The following is a 21,044-nucleotide window of genomic DNA, read 5'->3' on the forward strand; positions in this document are numbered from 1 at the left end:
CGAAGCTTTGTCTCGGAAACAGCAAATTTTCATGTCATTTTCGCATGCAAGCCGGTTTCGTTTTTTTTTTTTTTTTTTGCTTTAACATACACCAGAATAGAAAACGCATGCTCGCATAAGTAGTCACGAATGGCATGAGAACTTCAAGGGCAACTTTTGTAATAGGAAGATAACTTTCCACTTGTTGGCACCAAAACGTTTGAAAATTTGTTGTATCTTGCTTTCTTGAAGCTCGATAATGTAATCCAAGTAGCCTATGGACTGTTTATATCTGCTGTTGTTGAAAAAAAATTGAAAATAGAACTAAATTTCCTTAAACTAAGGAAGTTACCTCAAACGTGAGAGCCCTGCTTTTGCAGTTCCATGCAAATAGCAAACGTGAAGAAATTCATGCCTTAAGAAAATAAAGTTTTTCATACCGATTGTTTTTACAATGTTAGGTAAAAATACAGTTTTTTGCATTCTGAGTTACATGCAGATGGAATCATTACATCACGCCTCAAACACACAAATATTTATTTACCATCATGTAAGCCGCAATCAAGTTTCGGCTGGACAATATATTCCAAAAATATTCTCTGATATACCATTAAGTAGGCCGTGTGTTAATGTTTCAGAGGACGTTTGCGCCGAACCCCTGAAACAGCTTCGTCGAACCCCAGGGGTTCGATCAAACCCTGGTTAAGAACCACTGACCTATGGTAAGACTCAGCCACCGCTTCCCTTTCCAATGATTTTCAGCTGGAGCTGTTAGATTAGCAGTTAGATGTGGAGCTGACCAGTAGCGTAGCCAGGAATTTTGAAAGGGGGGGGGTTTTGACCACCCAGCGGCGGGGGGTCTGGGGGGCCTCCCTCAGAAAATTTTGAAAAATTACTTTGAATTTGGTGCATTCTGAGAGCATTTTCAACAAAAATGTGGGTACGAATATTCCTGTAAAATGGTGCTGTCCGGTAGCATAGCAAAAGAATAAGATCATATTTTCCTCGGCATTTTTTGGAAATAAAGCTAAGTCTCTGTGTTTTCTTGTTGCGAATTCCTGGCTGAGATGTTTGAATGTTTGGTATTGGAAAAACTCGCTCTTTTAATGCAATTTTGTATAAAATTAGGCAATTTTTTTTTAGACTGAAAGCATCATTCTCAATATTGTGACGTCACACTCGTGCCAAAGGGGGGGGGTTGTAACCCCCAAAACCCCCCCCTTGGCTACGCCACTGGAGCTGACACAAGCTTTCAAATGTGATCATCTACTTCACTTTTGAAGTCAAATCCCAGAGCGAAAGAATTCTAACTTGATAGTCAAAGCACCGAAAACTGCCTCTGTTCAACATAACTAAAATGTGAGAAGCACTTTTTAGCAATTATGGTTAGAATGAAATCAAAATATCACAACCGATTGACGAAGCATCATTTTAACTAGGAATGGAGTAGGCCTGCTGCATCTTTCGATATTAGCCCTCGTTTTGGGAAACTTATTAAAAGTTAAAGCCAATAACAAGAGTCACATTAAGTTGTATTTCTTTTGTTGCAGCCCTTTACAAAATTTAGGTTTTGAATTTGTTCCCCGTGCTAAAAAAGATTGAAAATCACTGGTCAACATCATCAAAGCAAACCATCATCAATGTAACGAAAGAAAGTGAATAAGTAGGCTCGAATTGTTCATGCATTGATAATATGGATATGAAGAAGAGCAAGACCCTAAAAGAAAATAGAGAGACTGCATAAGAGTTAAGAGTTAAAATTAAGAGTTAAAGTGGAGGTACCTAACAAAGAGAATGCGCGCATTAGACCGCTGTAACATCGAAAATCCGCATCGGTGACCCCACATATTAAAGCCAGAAAAAAGAAGAAGATATCCATCCTACAATTATTATTTGGGAAGAAGGATATAGAGTTTTAGTCCAGAATAAAAGGCAGGCATACCACAGAAAATACAAATCCTTTGATTTTAAAACAAAACAAACTTAACTTATGAACAACAAATATAGGCTACTACAGACAACTCTGTGGGAGGGCTATTACAAAACGAACTCTCAACCAAAGCTTTAAAACCAAACATACTACAGTTGTGGAAAACTTATTCGAGGTAATAAAATCATTTGCCTTGAGAACACAATTGCAGTGAAACTTGTCATATAAAGATTCAATGGCGCTCATTGCCACAAAAAAATTGAATAATAATTAATAAGAAAGTAGCCTAACGCCTTTACATCTGAATGTGTTTATAAGTTGGAGCCTGGAGAAAAGCAGTAGGCCTATTGGTTTCCTGTATCAAAAACTGCTATTGTTTGTAAAGCAGGGAAGCTATAGCTGAATATTTCAGGGTTCTTGACGTCGTTAGTAAAAAATTGCAGTATATTAATGCCAGATTAACACATAAAAAAGGTTAAAAAACTGACATAAAGTTCAGAGCAATAGGAGATGTTAGATTTGTTGGGCAAACCATGTTTTGCCCGGGTATTGGCTTCCTTTCAAAGCGTGGTTTATGCAGCGACGTAAAACGCAATAAGTTTTTTCTTCTTCATTATCACACATAATCTTCTGACACTCCTGTGTTTGATCTCGGTGGCTTCATTGTGACGTCACTATTGACTGGATCAAACACTCTCTGCATAGAATGATGTATTGAAATGATTCGTACGTTTTAAAAATTACTTATAACCGAGTTTTAGAGTAGATATTATTATACAGTTTTGACATTAGATATACAAAAAAATGAGATAAGATTGATAGATCTAATTAAACTGTTGTTCAAGCGTTGAGAATGCGTTGTTCAAGCGCACACTCCGAGAATCGAACCAGCGTCGCTTGACCTTGAAGCGTCTTCGTTCACGAAGGAGTTTGCGCTTGAGCAACGCATTCTAAGGACTGCTCTCCATTCAGCGGCACTTAATAGATGGAATAAATCTCCGGCAACAAGACTTCAACGCTTCAACAATCGGAAATTTCACTGTCAATCTCTGAAACCGGCCTTGCGTCAAAAGCCTCTGCAAGTATGCGAAACTATCAGGAATAACCAATCAAGGCTTTGTCAGTCTGAAGATAAACATTCACAAACCAACCAAACCAAAACCAAGTTTCAGGCTAAAACAGGTCGTTTGTATTTACATTTGTGAAATATTTAATTTAGCCTACTTTTACTTACTCTATCATTTAGCAACCCATATCTTTCTCTTCTGAGCTGTTTCGTTCTTTTGACACAAAACGCACCAATTCCGATAAAAACAACTATTGCTGCCAGAACAATGAGTGCCACAACAGCAGGGCTAACTCCACTTGCTCCTGGAACAGCTGTTTTTGTTGCATCTGGGTTGCTTGTGATGGTGAGCGCCAAACATTGTTTTGCATTACCTTTGGCAGATGTCTTGGAACAACAATATGTTCCTTTGTCTGCTTTTTTTGAAGCTGCAAAAAAATATTATAAACAAATTAAGAATTGTTTTAATTGAAATGTTATTGACTGACTGTTAGATTGTCCACTTTACCCCAGTTTACCCAAGTACTTTACCCCAATTCCTGAGCAAAATCCCCCATAAATGCGACAAATGAATTGTTCCAATCAATTAATTTTTTTTTTGTCATCATGTGAGACAAATAGCCTACCTCAGCTTGAGAGCAACAATCTCATTGAATTATTTTTATCAATTTAAAAGTTCAACTTTGCCTTGTTTCACTTTACCCCACATTTCCGATTTTAAGTGGAGTGTTACTGCTTTACTTAGTGTTTATATCATTGGTTCTCAAATTAGGGTCCGGAAGCTCTGGGATTCCGTGAGAAAGGTTGAAGCACAACATCTTTTTAAAATCATTGTCTAAAAATTGTGTTGGCAATTTGGCTTCCCAATGGTTCGTTGCGTTAAGCATAGAAGACATCTAGTGGCTGGACAGTGGACACGTATGTAATCGTCCATTAGACTACTAGGGTGGCTACGTCTGACACTTAAAGCCATGCAGGTTACACATTATACTAAAAGAAAGGTTCAGTCAGAAGGAAGGGATTGGAATCCACACTCCAAGGATTAACTCTTCTGTGCTTTGCCATTACGCTAAGTGGGTTTGCTTCTTTTCTCATACAGACAGTCAAAGAGCTGTGCTGTTTTTAATAATACGCAGTTTAAAAGTTGATGGGGTACGTCTTTATCTCAAAAAAGCAAAATGAATCTGCCAGATAAAAAATTACAAACCACAGGCCTACGTCGTCTCATTCAATAGGTGCCGCTGAAGCCTACCACTCCAGTCTGTAATAAACACACACCGAGAATTGAACCATGGTTGGTTTTGAATCTTTATCCTCGGACTGAAAAAGCCTTGATTGGTTATTCCTGGTAGTTTCGCAATTCGCATACTTGTAGAGGGTCTTGACGCAGGGCCGGTTACCGAGATAGATGGAGTGAAGTTTTCCGATTGTTAAAATGTTGTTACTGGGAAATTATTCCATGCTGATTGGAGAGCAGCCGCTGAATGAAGAGCAGTCCTGAAAGCGCGTTGCTCAAGCGCACACCCCTAGAGTCGAGCTTGCGCCGCGTGATCATGAGCCCGGCGCGTAACCACTGAGCTAACATGGTTGCTTGACTTCCCTTTGATAGAGAAGGATGCTTATTGTTTGAGCTGTCGAAGCAGGTTTTATTTGATTTCTTTCTATCATTAATTTGTATTTCATTTTCTCTTTTATTTCTTTTAGTGAAATGAACCAAATTATCATATTCTGCGTTCTATAAAGTTTTACTTAGACATCATTTTTTTAGTATCATGCCGCCTATTTTTTGTCGTATCTAGGCTTACGCATGATGGTTGAAGATTTGGATTAAATGGGTAGGAACTAGGAAGCCAATCTTTGTGTCCACCTTCAGGCATACCTTTAATTGTCTAACCAAAGACACTGGCACATGCTCACGAGCGGTGTCCAACTGGCGCCTTTTCGAACGCTAAGTCAGGTCTATTAGTCTTACTACATAGGCTATGCACTGCAGCCTATGATGCGCTGTAACTATAAATGGGTGAGTTATGGTTGCATCGTAGCGTGAGGAAAAACATACAAGAAATGAAAAGATAAAAACCTTTGATAATAAGCTTCTTATTCCTCAATGTATAACGATGCTTCATATGAGCAGTTTTGAGGATGTTGCCATCTTTGTGCCATGAAGCTCCTGATATTGCACAATGCAGTATTGCTACCTTACCTGAAACGTTAAAGTACGATTTGTGCAAAACGAATACTATTTTCATTGAACATTGCAATTTTGAAAAATCTCATCGCACTTGCAAATTTTATGTTTTTAAAATCACTAATTTTTACACTTTGTTTCAACTTTTTGGAAAAAAATTACATGTACCGGTAGTGACCTAATTAGACCGAGAGCCTACGACAGAAGATTTCACCCCATAAGGTACAAAAGGTTTGAGCCCTTGAAGTTACTGGGGTCAACCATGTCACTCACAAAAAGTATGGAAGATTGACCGCACCGGGTGGATCTGGACCCTAGAGCCCCCTAAAAAGCCCAAAAAGGGGGTTAATTTCACCCCATAAGGTACATGGACCAAACTTGGTGAAAACGAAGTTCTATGTCAGGACATCACAAAAATATCAAATCTAACAATATTTTCGAGTGGAAAGGTGATGTAAGACTCCCCCCAAAGTGACCCCCCAGGGGGTTAATTTCACCCCATAAGGTACATGGACCAAAGTTGGTCAAAACGAAGTCTTATGTCAGGACATCACAAAAATATCAAATCTAACAATATTTTCGGGTGGAAAGGTGATGTAAGATGCCTTCAAAGTGACTTCCCTTAATGTGACCCCCTCGGAAGGTTTATTCCACCCCATAAGGTACATGGACCAAACTTGGTCAAAATGAAGTCTTATGTCAGGACATCACAAAAATATCAAATCTAACAATATTTTCGGGTGGAAAGGTGATGTAAGATGCCTTCAAAGTGACTTCCCTTAATGTGACCCCCTCGGAAGGTTTATTCCACCCCATAAGGTACATGGACCAAACTTGGTCAAAATGAAGTCTTGTGTCAGGACATCACAAAAATATCAAATCTAACAATATTTTCGGGTGGAAAGGTGGTGTAAAATGACTTCAAAGTCTTCCCTTAATGTGACCCCCTCGGAAGGTGTATTTCACCCCATAAAGTACATGGACCAAACTTGGTCAAAACGAAGTCTTATGTCAGGACATCACAAAAATATCAAATCTAACAATATTTTCGGGTGGAAAGGTGATGTAAGATGTCATCAAAGTGACCCCCAGAGGGTTTATTTCACCATAGAGTACATGGACCAAACGTGGTCAAAACGAAGTCTTCTAGGGCACCACAAAATATCAAATCTAACAATACTCTCAGTTGGAAAGGTGATAAAAGACCTACCCAAAAGTGAATCTCCTCCTATAGTTTAATTTACTTCATCCCTTTCTCGAACCAACCTTGGTGTAACGAAATTGCTATGCCAGGACAGTACGAATGGATTAAATTTAAAAATATTTTTATATAGGTTTTGATGAAATACATTCACAAGCTGTCCCATGATGCATGAAATGGAACTATAGCCTACTTTACAAAAAGTTTTTGTATAAATCATATTAAGTCAATCGAAAAAAGGCAACAGGACATGACAATACATGGCTTTGTAACACCAAAAACAGAAAGTACACAAGAAGCATATAGGCTACAGTAGCCAGAAAATTGATCCAAGATCTTGATACCACCACTAAATGTGGACTTAATCGAACAACTGACTATCCAAATCAAAACGTTTCGAAATGAATCATTTGGAACGTTAATTTAGGCAGTAATGAACATTTTCCAGCTGCTACAATAAATAACCCAATAAACCCAATGTAGTAAATTTTTGTTTAATGCCATTTGCTTCATGTCTCCAATCAGTTATTGTAACTGTTCATTCATAAACAGAGATTGTTTGTGTAAATGTAAACGGTAACTCAATTGGTTAGCGCGTCACTTCTGGAACGAAGAAGCTTCAAGATCAATAGCGGCGCTGGTTCGACTCTCGGGGTGTGCGCTTGAGCAACGCACGTTAAGGGCTGCTCTCCATTCAGCGGCATCTAATGGATGGAATAATTCCCCGACAACAAGCCTTCAACAATCGGAAACTTCACTCTGTCAATCTCGGTGACCGGGCCTGCGCCAGTGATTCAAAGCCTCTACAAGTATGCGAAACTGCCAGGATTAAGCTCTGCAAGAAGCTTTCCCAGTCCGAGGATAAAGATTCAATCAATCAATCAATCACTGGTGTCGCTTTTACTTTCTTCGTCTTATTCTTCAGATTCATACAATTCTCCTGTTATATACAGAGAAATAAAGACTGTACGAAACAATTGCTATTATGCACTACAGATATGCGTAACATACAATAGTAATTTTATTATCTTTTACAGACGTCTATTTTTCTTCGAATAATGCAACATTGCAACTTACTATTAACTGGAAAAAGTTCAACATTTATTTGTTATTTAGTGCACCCAGGCATTTTTCTCAAGATTGCAGAAACTATTGGTTATAGGTTCCTAAAACGAAACTTTACAGCCAGTTATTGGCTAATGTTTACAGTAAGAAAGTAAACGACTGATAGACCAGGAGAAAGTTTTATATTTATAAAGGGTAACCCAAGCGACATCCAATGCTGTTTACCTTCTTCTTGACTTTCCTGGATGAGATCAGATTCCACGCAGAGACATCTAAAGATGCTTTATACCTTTACCTTCAAACCACACCACTTTATAAGAACCTCCTTCTTCTTTCCAGCCATACTCTAGCAGCAACGTTGCTGCTTGTTCACTTCTAGTTGAAGATAACCACCATCTTGTGATGAGATGTGTGCGCCTTGTCTTCTGGAGAAGTACTCGTAAACAAAGTGGTAGAGTACTACTATCTACAGTAGCTTCTGGTATGCATGATATCCTTTCATTTTCTTTTTTGGGTTTGTAGCCGTCTAAAAACATTTGTAAACGGACTTCGTTGACATAATTAATTTTCTTGTTTTTGTACATGTTACACACAAAGTTCTCTATGGCGATGATAGTGTCTTCACTAATTTCTTTGTCGTGTCCGAGTTGGCTAAAAGCTGCCTGCGCTTCGTGGTTTCCTTGGAGTAATTTCAGCGGCCGCACTTTCCCTTTCCTGCTAAATGACGAGGTGTAATCAGAATCTGTAAAGGCATGATATGCAGGTAAACACTTGCAAATCGTCACTCCAAGTGCGGTAGGCCTATGCAGCTGGTTGATGTTGATGTACCGCTGCGTGTTATTGCTTTGCAAGCCAGCTTCTATCCATATCTTTAATGAAGGATCAAAAGTTCCATAGCAACCTAAGCCAATTACAAGACAGTCAGTGTCAGACGTGCGGATAACCACATTGCTTGGGGCTGGTACATCGCAGACAGCTTGCTTTATCTCTGTATATAACAGGAGAATTGTATGAATCTGAAGAATAAGATGAAGAAAGTGAAAGCGACAGCAGTGACAATGAAGAATAAAGAAACGACCGTTTACATTTACACGAACAATCTCTGTTTATGAATGAACAGTTACAATAACTGATTGGAGACATGAAGCAAATGGCATTAAATAAAAATTTACTGCATTGGGTTTATTAGGTTATTTATTGTAGCAGCTGGAAAATGTTCATTACTGCCTAAATTAACGTTCCAAATGATTCATTTCGAAACGTTTTGATTTGGATAGTCAGTTGTTCGATTAAGTCCACATTTAGTGGTGGTATCAAGATCTTGGATCAATTTTCTGGCTACTGTAGCCTATATGCTTCTTGTGTACTTTCTGTTTTTGGTGTTACAAAGCCATGTATTGTCATGTCCTGTTGCCTTTTTTCGATTGACTTAATATGATTTATACAAAAACTTTTTGTAAAGTAGGCTATAGTTCCATTTCATGCATCATGGGACAGCTTGTGAATGTATTTCATCAAAACCTATATAAAAATATTTTTAAATTTAATCCATTCGTACTGTCCTGGCATAGCAATTTCGTTACACCAAGGTTGGTTCGAGAAAGGGATGAAGTAAATTAAACTATAGGAGGAGATTCGCTTTTGGGTAGGTCTTTTATCACCTTTCCAACTGAGAGTATTGTTAGATTTGATATTTTGTGGTGCCCTAGAAGACTTCGTTTTGACCACGTTTGGTCCATGTACTCTATGGTGAAATAAACCCTCTGGGGGTCACTTTGATGACATCTTACATCACCTTTCCACCCGAAAATATTGTTAGATTTGATATTTTTGTGATGTCCTGACATAAGACTTCGTTTTGACCAAGTTTGGTCCATGTACTTTATGGGGTGAAATACACCTTCCGAGGGGGTCACATTAAGGAAAGTCACTTTGAAGTCATCTTACACCACCTTTCCACCCGAAAATATTGTTAGATTTGATATTTTTGTGATGTCCTGACATAAGACTTCATTTTGACCAAGTTTGGTCCATGTACCTTATGGGGTGGAATAAACCTTCCGAGGGGGTCACATTAAGGGAAGTCACTTTGAAGGCATCTTACATCACCTTTCCACCCGAAAATATTGTTAGATTTGATATTTTTGTGATGTCCTGACATAAGACTTCGTTTTGACCAACTTTGGTCCATGTACCTTATGGGGTGAAATTAACCCCCTGGGGGGTCACTTTGGGGGGAGTCTTACATCACCTTTCCACTCGAAAATATTGTTAGATTTGATATTTTTGTGATGTCCTGACATAGAACTTCGTTTTCACCAAGTTTGGTCCATGTACCTTATGGGGTGAAATTAACCCCCTTTTTGGGCTTTTTAGGGGGCTCTAGGGTCCAGATCCACCCGGTGCGGTCAATCTTCCATACTTTTTGTGAGTGACATGGTTGACCCCAGTAACTTCAAGGGGTCAAACCTTTTGTACCTTATGGGGTGAAATCTTCTGTCGTAGGCTCCCAGACTAAATCAACACAATGCACAATGTGGTCCTCAGGATAATAATGTATCCGCTCACAAGTATAAAATAGGTGCCAACCGTTCGTCATAGTCAAAATCTGTAGCGAGGTATAGTCTACAGTGGTTTATTAAATAGGACTATTAATTGCACACACTACTGTACTAGCTTATAAATTTCAATATCTTATTAATAAATAAACAACTTTTAATAAACATTCCCATTTCCTTACCTTGTTCAACAGATTTGTTGACCATTCCAACTATTGGATTATTTGACGTAACTTTGATTGTTTCGACTGGTTTTTTAATATTCGGACGATTAACCGGCTCTTTTGTCGGTGGAAATGTTATGTTTCTGTTTTTCTTGGCAGTCGAAACAGTGGGTGATGTACTCGTAGTTGGGCTGGCTTTTGTAATTTTTGACTTACTTATTTGAACTGTGCTGCAGTTGAGATCCTTTTCGGCAAGATTTTTAATGTGGTTATGTTGAAGTCTAAAAAGCAAAGTAATTATGTTGTCTTGTGGCTTTAGAGTAGTACATCATGCTATTTCAAAAAAAACAAAAAAAAAAACGAAAACTTAGTGAAGAAAGAAACACGGTGTCTATCGCTGTCAATTCTTGCTACAATCATCTGTCGAGAAACAAATAACCGAAAACCTACATCTTTGTTTTTCTTTCATCATTGATATGCTATCTTCGTTTGAGAGTTGTGATGAGGCTCAGTCAGTCAGTAGCATATGGTTATTTCACATGTGACAGTTCAAAGCGTTCAAGAAAATACTCGTTTTGAATTGACAAAAAGTCAAAATAGCGATCTCATTATCACACAAAACATCTTGTGATACTTTTTAATTTTCTTGAAATTGTTTGAGACAAATCTGTTTCCACATTTTGAAATATTTCGTTTCATTTTGTCGGTGTCCGACGTTTTTTTCGTAAACAGTTTTTCGTAAAACAATAATTTGTTGTAAGCAATTGTTCGTAAAATCAATTCTTCGTAAAGCAATTCTTCGTAAAGCAATTCTTCGGGCATGCAATTGACCGTAATACTAATTGTTCGTAAACAAATGTTCATAAAAGTTAGGCTACAGCTTTAAAAAAAAAACAGTTACAATTGTTTACGAACAATCAATTAGGGTAGCCTATATGCTAGAGATGTGCATATTGTGCTTAAAGACGTGCTGTACCTGTAGACGCAGTGGTTCCCAACCTGGGGTTCACGGACCCCTTGGGGGTGCGTGAGAAAGCATTTGGGGTTCCTTGATCACCTTGATGATTTTTGGAAGAAAAAAACGAAAAGCGATCTTTTTACTTTCATTTCTCTTTTTAAATGCAAATATGTCAAGCTCAAGCCCGCGAGAATAAACTGTACCGCCACAGTACCGGTATGTATTAAAACAAATCTATGCTGCTGCCTACAATGTGTACATTGACCTTCAACTCTATCTACCACAACGGACGTCGAGTAGGCTAGGCTACATTCTCATGATTTGAGATCGAAAGAGTTATTACGCATTGAATTTCATTCAAAAGCTGTGGAAGAATTATGGTGCTCATAACTGCAAACCTACCCATTCTTGGCAAAGCTGTAGCGATCCACTATTTCATCGTATAAGTTTTCCTGCCTTTTACTAAAGTTCTGTAATTTTCCATGCAACTGCTCCCAAAGAAAATAGAAAAAAGGGAACACAAAATAAAATGGTTTGTTCGTCCTTTGACGAGAGCTCTATCAAATTGGACCAGCTCTATCGAATCGGACGAGCTCTATCAAATCGGACCAGCTCAAGCAGAGCTCAGTTAGACCAGTTCAGCTCTCAGAAAAACATTAAATTGATTGTTTAATTAAAATGTAATAACTCGTGATAATGTTTCACTATCCTGTAATTTCATTATTCTGTACTGTTTAAATTCAAATTGTGTTATAGACCTACAACATTATACGAACACCTTCTGATAACTTAAAATTATAATTCGAATAACAATTGTGTGGAAATTAGATAATGGAGTCAGATAGCCAAACTAGATAAATTAGATAGATAGAAATTTCATCAGGCAGTTAGACAGCCTTCATCTTAATTCAAATTATAAACAAACCATTCTCATACTTAAGTTCATACTTAAATATAAACTATCCTTATACGTTAAATATAATAATAATAAAATATAACCACAAAGCAAGCAATTATTGTTTTGTTTCCATTCATAACCACTTACCTTTGCGAGGCAGGATTCTAAACTCTTGTTACAATAAAAATTAAACATCGAAATCGCCTGGACGTTGAAGATGACATGCGTGTTGCATTGTCAAAAACTCAACCACAGTTCAGTCGTGTAGTTCAGGAAAGGCAACAACAGCCCTCTCATTAAATTTGATTACGTTGAAAAAGTTTCGGCATGGCACTTTGGGTCACCTTAATATTCAAATACTGCTGACATTTCTTGAACAATTCACTCATTTTCTTATTTGAGCAACTGTTTAACGTGATATTTGCCGCAGGAGTCATAGCGGCAATGCAATATGACACAGTACAGTAGTTGAGTAGCATAATTATTACAATAGTCAATAGTATGTTAATTGAGTTTCAGGCAAAATTTAGGTGGGGGTCCGCAGAATTAATAATTTGTCTAAAGGGGTCCGTGACAACCAAAAGGTTGGGAACCACTGCTGTAAGAGTGTAGACGAGCAGACAGAGTGTAGAGTCCCTGATTCAGAATGGCATTACAGTTTGTGAGCAGCGAAAAAGGAAAGCCAAAACTTTTGTATAGTGGCCAGCTTTATTACAAAGATTATAGTGCACTTAACGCACAAGGGCAAGACACTACTTATTGGAAATGTGAGCATTTTAATAAGAAATGTCCTGCACGAGTAACAACTGCTATGACAGCCATTGTATAATCCAGAGGTGAGCACAGTCATGCTGGAGATGCTGGTCATGTCGAAGCAGCAAGGGTCATGGAAAATATTCGTTGTGCAGCAAAAGCCAGTCGTGATGCTCCAAGTTACCTCGTCTCAGCAAAAACTATAGGACTCAGTCAACCCACGGCAGCAAAACTGCCAAGTGTGCAGAGCATGAAAAGGGCAGTCACCCAAGTGCGATTGAAGGAAAATGCAGGCCCGGCAATCCCACATTCTCTCTGTGACATTGTGCTTCTAGTAAAGTACAAGCAAACGTTTGCTGGTGTAACATTCTTGGCCTATGATTCTGGGCCTGAAGATAACCGTATAGTCCTCTTTGCCACTGAAAGAAATCTGCAGCTTCTTGCCCGTTCAAAGCACTGGTATGCTGACGGCACCTTCAAGACAGTGCCTTCACTGTTTGAACAGCTTTACACAATACACGGACTGAAGGAAAACACTTGTGCCTCTGGTGTATGCCCTGCTGGGGGACAAAAGGAGAGGCAAAAAGAGCTAATAAAGCTAGGGACAACATACATTTATCTGCTGCAAAAGATCAAGGAGTTGTTACCTGCTGTTGCTGTTCCAGAGACAATCATGACTGACTTTGAGATGGCCATGGTTAATGCAGTAAGCAGAGAGTACCCACTTTCAACTCACCGTGGCTGTTTCTTCCATTTGTGCTAGTGCATTTGGAGAAAGACGCAATCAAGTGGCCTGAAGGAGCAGTACGAGACAAGTGCAGAGTTTGCTTTGAGGCTGCGCAATGCGCATGTTGTCGTCCCTGGCCTTTGTGCCTATTGATGAAGTCAGCCGGGCCTTTGACATTCTCATTGATGGGAATGTATTACCAGATGTTGCTCAGCCAGTAATTGACTACTCTGAAGACACTTGGGTTGGGCGCCCAGATCGTCGTCAAGGGCGCCGTCCTCCAATGTTTGCAATTCAAATGTGGAACTGCTATGATGGCGTCCTCAGTGGCCTTCCCAAAACTAATAATAGCATTGAAGGATGGCACAGAGGGTTCATGTTCCAGGTATCTGCAAATCATCCAGATATTTGGAAGTTCATATCTGCAATCAAGCGAGAGCAAAACCTAAATGAGGTTCGCATTGAACAGTATGTCAGTGGCCAGGCAGGACCCACTCCAAAGAAGAAGTACAAGGACAGTGCAGAAAGACTAACTAGAGTCGTCCGAACTTAGCGTCAAGACTTTCAAGATGATGAAATTTGTGATTACTTGCGTGGAATTGCACACAATACTTTATACTAAACTTGGCTCGTGGACAATTAGTACGATTTTACTCAAAGTAGTATTGGTAGTGTAAGCAAAGAATTGCTAAACACAGACAATTGTTGTATTCCAATAAATAACAAAAAATGCGCTTTTTCATTGCGCTTATTTCTTTGTGTCGTCGTAACTTGGTTATTCAGGAAAATTTGCATTACGCACCTTCATCGGAGATTGCAAGACAAGCCTTGCTGTTGCGAAAAATTGTTCACGAACAATTCACCTATCACCTGTTTACGAACAATTCACCTATACGAAGAATTGCTTTACGAACAATTGATTTTACGAACAATTGTTTACGAACAATTGCTTTACGAACAACTGTTTACGAACAATTCACCTATAACCCATTTTGTCATATCGTATTTTGATTTGCTTTAAAAGAAAAAAAAGTCGTTTTGTTGTAAAATCGAAACGACAGAGTTTGCAAAGTAATCAAAGTGTTATTCAAATCATCTACATCACGGTAATCATTTGCAAGTGTCTAGCACAAAATATTTTGTTGTTTTCAGTTTCGAAAATCTTAATTTAGCAATTGCTGAATTGAAATCTTTGTAATGAAATTCGCTTTTATCACAAAACAGCGCAATACACAAAACAACATTTGATTTCTGTTGTTAACTAAGCTTACAAAAGCTTATAACTACGCTGAATCTAATTAAAATTCAAAGATCATATCAATCCAGCGCTGGCCAAAATAAATCACACGAAACTTGAATGGTTCAGCTTTTTATCCCCTAAGATACATTTACTGACATAAAAATCAAACCATTGCTTTACCTGCAAAATACATTCAAGGATCTTTTTACGTGAGGTTGAGTGAAGTTTCCAGTGTAGTTGTGAAACCAAGCCAGGTATGGTTTCATAGAGCAGTTGCATTTCCATAGGTTTTCGGTCAATGTCAAACTTGTTAACTTAAAGGAGGTAAACCATTTTGGGGATGCAATGGTCAAACTATTGCCCTGAAAATTCATCAAGATCAAAGCATTAGCGTAGTCTATAATCAAGCTAGCAAATCAACCATTTTATACGTTGATACAACATTTTTAAGCATTGGGCGTCTTTCTATTCACTCTCATCCAAGCTATTCCTGGTGGTTAGAGTTTGAGCGGATGGGAAGCTAAAGAAGCTAATATTCATGCAAGTCTTTAAAGGTCTTGTCAAAGCACATTTGTACGCTCTCGGGACACATTTGCGTGCTCTTGATAGACATTGCATCGACGTTATTTCGAATGTCGCTCTTTCTATTTTTTCTTTTTTGTTAAAAAACACAAATACAAAATAAAAACGATTTAATCTTACCCTCCCTCTACATCTGATACAGTTTTTCAGACAATTTTTCTCAAGCCGAAGTTTGAAATAAAAACGAACGAAGAATTTTATCAGAGTTGGCTTATTTGTTTTAGAAAATGGCTTCTTTCAAAAACCTTGACTATGGCAGAGCGATAAAAAATAAACTTTTGCATTATAGTGCTATGAACACTCTCCACATTTCAATCATCAAAGCAGTCGTCTTTTTACAATGATGTAACACCTGAAGACGTTAAATCAATGCAAAAAACGACTGATTTGGTGACTGTAGGATGCAAACCAAAGATCAAACGTACAAAACATTTTTTAAACAAACTTTACCTCTAGTTCCAATACTTTTAGTTTTTTCAAGTGTGTAAAAGCGTGAGGGTGGATGAAGTGTATATGATTTATAGATAAATCGAGATGCTGTAAAGATTGTAAATGCAAAATTAATAACCAATAGTCATCAAAATAATAATCGTCATTGCACATGACTGGGGAACTGTGTTTCGAAAGCTAGTGCGAACCGCTACCATCACAGCGAACCCGCATACATGAGCCAAACCAGATCTTGTATCTATACTTGTGAAATAAACAGCGATCATGCCGCTACAAGGGAAACTCAATCTATTATGCAAATGTAATAATTTTGAAGTAGGCTACATTCAACATGAAGATTTTAAAACATAATTTTAATAAGCATCATAACTACTTCAAAATTAAAAAAAAAATAATTGCTATAAAAATCAATGTTCTTCAGTTCGGCTCGTAATTAAAGATTATTAAAATCCAAAAACATGTTTGTAAAAAACTGGATGAATCCTTCCACTGAATTTAGAGAGAGACAGACGATGTCAGTTAGCACTCCTCAGTAGCTGAGAGATTAACCTCACCCTTCTCCATAAATTGGCACCCACGTCTTAAGATTGTTTGTGTTTATGCATGGTTAGTATGCAAGGGGAAAGGTTATTTACAAAGTGCAGTTTTCCATTTTCAAAGTAGCCTACAGTAGTCTCCGCTTGTCAAGCTCACCTCGGAACCGGACATGAATTTAATAAGCGGTGACAACTGTAACAACTTTTGATATAATCCAATGGTAGAGTAGACTCACCTTCAACAGTTTAAGCTCGTCCAGAGAATGCTGACCAACAACTTTCAATTTGTTAGTTTTCATCATGAGAATCTCCAGATTGCTTAAATCTGAGATCAAGTAATAATCAAGTGTATCCACTGAATTGCCATTCAAGTTGAGAGTCGTTAGCTTCTTTAAATTTCTGTTAAAATGCAAAAAGGATATTTGCACTAACTATTGTATCAAGGTAGAAAACAGATGGACTAACAAATTAACTGCTTGGACATCCTGGAAAAACATATTTAAACAAGGAAAGCCAAAAGTGAGATAAAGAGACGAGATTACAACCAACTGGTAAAAAAAACACACGATCGACTGGATTGGCAAGAAAGCTAGAAGGGTTTTGCTCTGCAATGGGCTACCATAGGTTGAAGATGATTATTGTATCAATTAAAACATGTTTTGGGATATAATTAACTTTAACCCATCACAGTTTCTGTGTAATGCTAGTGCATTTAATGTTCATTTGTTTCATCCAGTAAAAACTTACACTTTGTGTGTCGTCTACAGCAAATATATGGACAAAATCAAATGTTTGCAGTTTAAGTCTTGGGCGAAAAGAATAAAGAAACACGTTACACGTTTCATCGTGTTGGATAACGCCTCTGCAAACAATGGAATGTGTGTGCATGAAATTGTAGAAGTTGTCACGAATGAGTGGATTATCCACAGAACATTCCAGAGGTATTTTGACTGGTTGATTGCGCTCAATTGGTTATCAAGACTGTGTGGTCGGGTGGTGAGAGGGTTTGCACAACGTTCGACAGGACAACAGTTCGAAACCAAGCCAAAGCACTTGGACATGCCTTTGCAAAACAATTATATATATAAAACTGGCTTCTTTGCTTTTCTGTCATATTTCATTAAGTTATTAATTGCGCATAGCTCACCCCTCCGGCAGTTTGAGCACTCTGGCAAGGTGGGTGAAAATATCCAAATGTGGTTCCTTGCGTATCACAAATAAAAAAAAAACGCGCTGAATTATTTATGTCGTAATAAGGTGTTGAAGTCTGTGGGTACGTTTATTGCACTGATAAGACCGTAAGGTCGAAACAGTGACGTCCTATCTGCAGTCATTAATGTGTTATAGCCTATATTAGTTTCTATCGCTATTTGCTTACATAATGCAACTCTGTATCAACGGTCCATTTACTAAAGCAAGCTCACGAAAAAAACTAAACGGACTTCAGATACTTTCCGTGATCTTACCTGAAAGCATTATTGGAGATAGCGTGTATCTTATTGGAAGAAATGTCTAAAGTACTGAGGTTGACGAGAGTATGAAACGAATTATCTTGAATTGCGAGAACGCTGTTGTTGAAAAGATGAAGAACTGTTGTTTCTGCTTTGATACCTAGCAGGAAAAAAGTGAACTTCAGAGATTGCAGCTGTTATAGCCTACTAGACATGCAGGTACAACAAAACATTCCTGTTATACAATGATAAGAAAATGGCAGAGACTTAGCCACGCGGGGCATATGAGAGCAATCGCTCCCTCTTCCAAATTTTACCTTGCCTCTCAAAAAATTGGTTTTTAATGCTATTACAACGTCTTAATGACATTATATTCCATGTTGAATGACGTTTCATAAAAGTTGGCTGCATTTGGTAGCTACATTTTTAAACAAACTCATTATTTTCAATTTTAAAATGTTTGCCCCTTCTCCAACATTTTCTTTTGCCCCCTTAAAATTGTCTTTCTAGTTACGTTACTCGAAAATGGTCTGCAGCCACTTCAAAATGAAACAACAAGTCCACATAATATAAATTTATGAAAGATGCCAAGATAATAGCCTAATTGTAAAAAGTAGAATACGTAACATTAAACTACTAAAGTTAGATTGTAGAAGTTGTGTGGTTAATTTGATTTTTAAAAACGATTATCGTAAAAGAGAAGGACAGCCGATTCTTTGTCGTATTCTTTATCTTATCAATAGATCAGGCTCAAGTTTAAGTTCACTCAAGTACCTGAAGGCGGAACCACGTGCAGTGATGAGCTATTGCAACTCAATGTTTTGTGATCACAGACGCATGTTGCTGGTCGACACTTCTCTTCACCACTGAAGCATCCCGTCAGAGTCAGCAATAAAACCTTAAAAATTAACGGATAATTTAATTCCAGCTACATGTCAGCATGGGTAGTAAGTAGTCAAGACCAGTCTATTGACCACAGCATAGTCAGCTCAGTACATTTTGTAGTAAAAAATCAAACCATGTTGGAAAGCTTTTTTCATTTAACAGCTTATGATCAAAAAGTGTGGGCTACTAAACTATTTGCATGAGCAGCCTGCGAAAAGCAAATGAAAGCAGAAAAAATCCTAGACCATCACTAGAAGAGCATGAGAGCATGGAATGCCAAGCTCACATTCTTCTTAACGCCGGAAAAATTTAAGACTCTAGATTTCGAGTCTCGAAATTGCAATCCTAGTTAGAATTCTCCATGCGATTCTATAATTTGTTGATTAATTTGCTGGGCAAATTTAATGAAATAAAAGACTTTGCCACTAGATGTTACAAAACGCACTAACTGTCGTGATAAATTGTCTGTTCATTAATCATCTTTAAACAAACGCGTGGAGATTGTAAATTTCTCAGAAGTGTTTCTCAAAGATTTTCTTCATTTTGAGATAGGTCATATAAAAAATGCTAACCAAGTCGGATAAATCCAAATGCCTCAGGGGGTGGTTTTCACATCAATTCTGCTATATCAGTACCTTAATTATAATGTTTAACTTTAAACTGACATTGTGATAAGTGTTGCTACAATCACAACTTATCTGCTTGCAGTTCAACGAACAAAAAGAAAACACACGCTTTCGATATCCCTCAATTCGATCGACAAAAAAGCTTTTTAAAAATACAACTTTGTTCATACGAATTTCCTTTTTGTGGAAACGAAACAAAAAAATGTTTGCTCGATACAAAATATTTGAAAAAATTATAGGTAGGCCTATGTTACTGTAGGCCAACATTTTTTGTCAAGCATACAGTAACTAATGTATACCGGCATTGTAGGAAGACATGACATAAAAAATAAAGGTAGGCTACAATAGGAAAATGGTAACAAGATGATATTGATAGGTAGGCTGACTTAATTTGAATCTAGATAATGTCACGTGATCTTTCTTATCACTGCAATTGCTTCATGCACTGTTGTAATTCGCCATACAGGCTTTAGGCTACGTAGCCTGTAGTTTATTCGTTCTAATATTTTTAGGCCTACCGGTACTGTTTTTTTATCTGTTTTGTGTGAACCGTCTGTTTTTGAAATACACCAGATAATGATGTTGAGCTATTTCATTCCAAGCATACTGGGGTGAAAAGAGAGAGAAGAAGTGAAGGCAATCGCTGCAAGAAAAGAATCGGCCACCACCATAGCCTACTAGGCTTCCGAAGTTGAAAGATAATTATTAATTAAAGCTAAGGGATAACAACATTTTCTGCTGCAACAAAATGCAAAACAATCATTTAAATATTCAAATGAAACAAAAATATTTCACAACTGCTGATAAAACTGACACTAACATGTGCACTTTGAAACATGAATAAAAAATAGACCAACTGCAAAGTTATTCTTCATAACAAAAGAAAAATTTAGACTTAGTCCTACCACGATTGCTACTAACTGCTGATTTGAGTTTTCCATTGCATCCATAAGCACTTCAACTGACAAATATCACATATCTTCTAAAACTGTTCATGCTTTATGAGAAATGGGATTGCCTCAGGCATCAGCGTCTTCCTCAAAATAATAAAAACCTTCTGACCACAAGCCAAAGAGCGAAAACTGTGATTACTGCCCATATTTAGCGTCGAGCAAACTCAATTCGATAACAGTTCATTAAAATGTTTCGCTTTCGAATATGACACAATGTGTTAGTGAGCAGTAGCCTATAACTTTGCTGGAATCAAATTGTTTATAGGCCTATTGTTGCTTAATTAAGTCAATGGCCTGATAAGCTTTCTGTGACTAAGACTCAGTTTCAGTCGATTCCCGTCACTCGCCCAGTCTAGTCTTTTGCGGCTGGCAAGAGCATTCAAACGGTTTCTTGAAGTTTGTCAGTGGTAGTGCTGAAGATATGGTGAACTATTTTTATGACCCCGATGGTTTTGCTGATATCAATAGTGAAATCTCACATTTTCGAATTGTGCTTAACCTTACTAAACTGAGAATGTGCTCACATTGATCCATTTTAAGTGGGTCGAGCCGCTTTCCAGCGTCTCCGCTTAGGGATTGTAAATCATATGTACTGTTCCTATTCTCTGCTAAACATCATTCTCTCCTGTTGAAATTCCTCGAGAAGTTCCTTTTGGTAGGATTACGCAAGCGTCCTTGTTATTTATCGATTTGAAGATTTAGCGAAACTAGTCATAAATTTACTAAGAACGAGAGTAGTCCGTGTCAATTGACGCAGAATAATTCGAAAACTCGGTGTAAAGAACATGATTGTGTTGTAAAGAATTAATCACATGCGATTGAAATTGCTTTAAT

At 37.8% G+C, this 21,044-nt stretch overlaps 1 protein-coding gene across 1 annotated transcript; it reads right to left on the reverse strand.

Annotated features, from left to right (window-relative positions):
* Positions 1-1,494: 1,494 nt before the first annotated feature.
* On the reverse strand, positions 1,495-20,213 carry LOC145772240 (uncharacterized). Its single transcript, XM_082584094.1, has 10 exons — positions 20,163-20,213; positions 18,521-18,644; positions 17,762-17,906; positions 16,532-16,694; positions 15,760-15,846; positions 14,908-15,089; positions 10,170-10,432; positions 5,056-5,178; positions 3,144-3,403; positions 1,495-2,606 (listed from the first exon to the last, which is right to left on the reverse strand). The coding sequence occupies exons 1-10, from the start codon at positions 20,205-20,207 to the stop codon at positions 2,526-2,528; spliced, it is 1,473 nt and encodes a 490-aa protein (XP_082440220.1). The 5' UTR covers positions 20,208-20,213; the 3' UTR covers positions 1,495-2,525.
* Between the last annotated feature and the right edge of the window lie 831 nt (positions 20,214-21,044).

Source organism: Aplidium turbinatum, chromosome 6 (assembly GCF_918807975.1).
Source record: "Aplidium turbinatum chromosome 6, kaAplTurb1.1, whole genome shotgun sequence".
In the NCBI taxonomy this organism is placed as follows: Eukaryota; Metazoa; Chordata; class Ascidiacea; order Aplousobranchia; family Polyclinidae; genus Aplidium; species Aplidium turbinatum.

Coding starts and splice junctions, on each gene's coding strand:
- LOC145772240 (XM_082584094.1), bottom strand. CDS start 20,207: ATGGATGCAATGGAAAACTCAAATCAGCAGTTAGTAGCAATCGTG. Junction 15,847..16,531: donor ACGAGCTTAAACTGTTGAAG/GTGAGTCTACTC, acceptor CAATCTTTACAG/CATCTCGATTTATCTATAAA. Junction 3,404..5,055: donor TAAGAAGCTTATTATCAAAG/GTTTTTATCTTT, acceptor ATTTTTTTGCAG/CTTCAAAAAAAGCAGACAAA.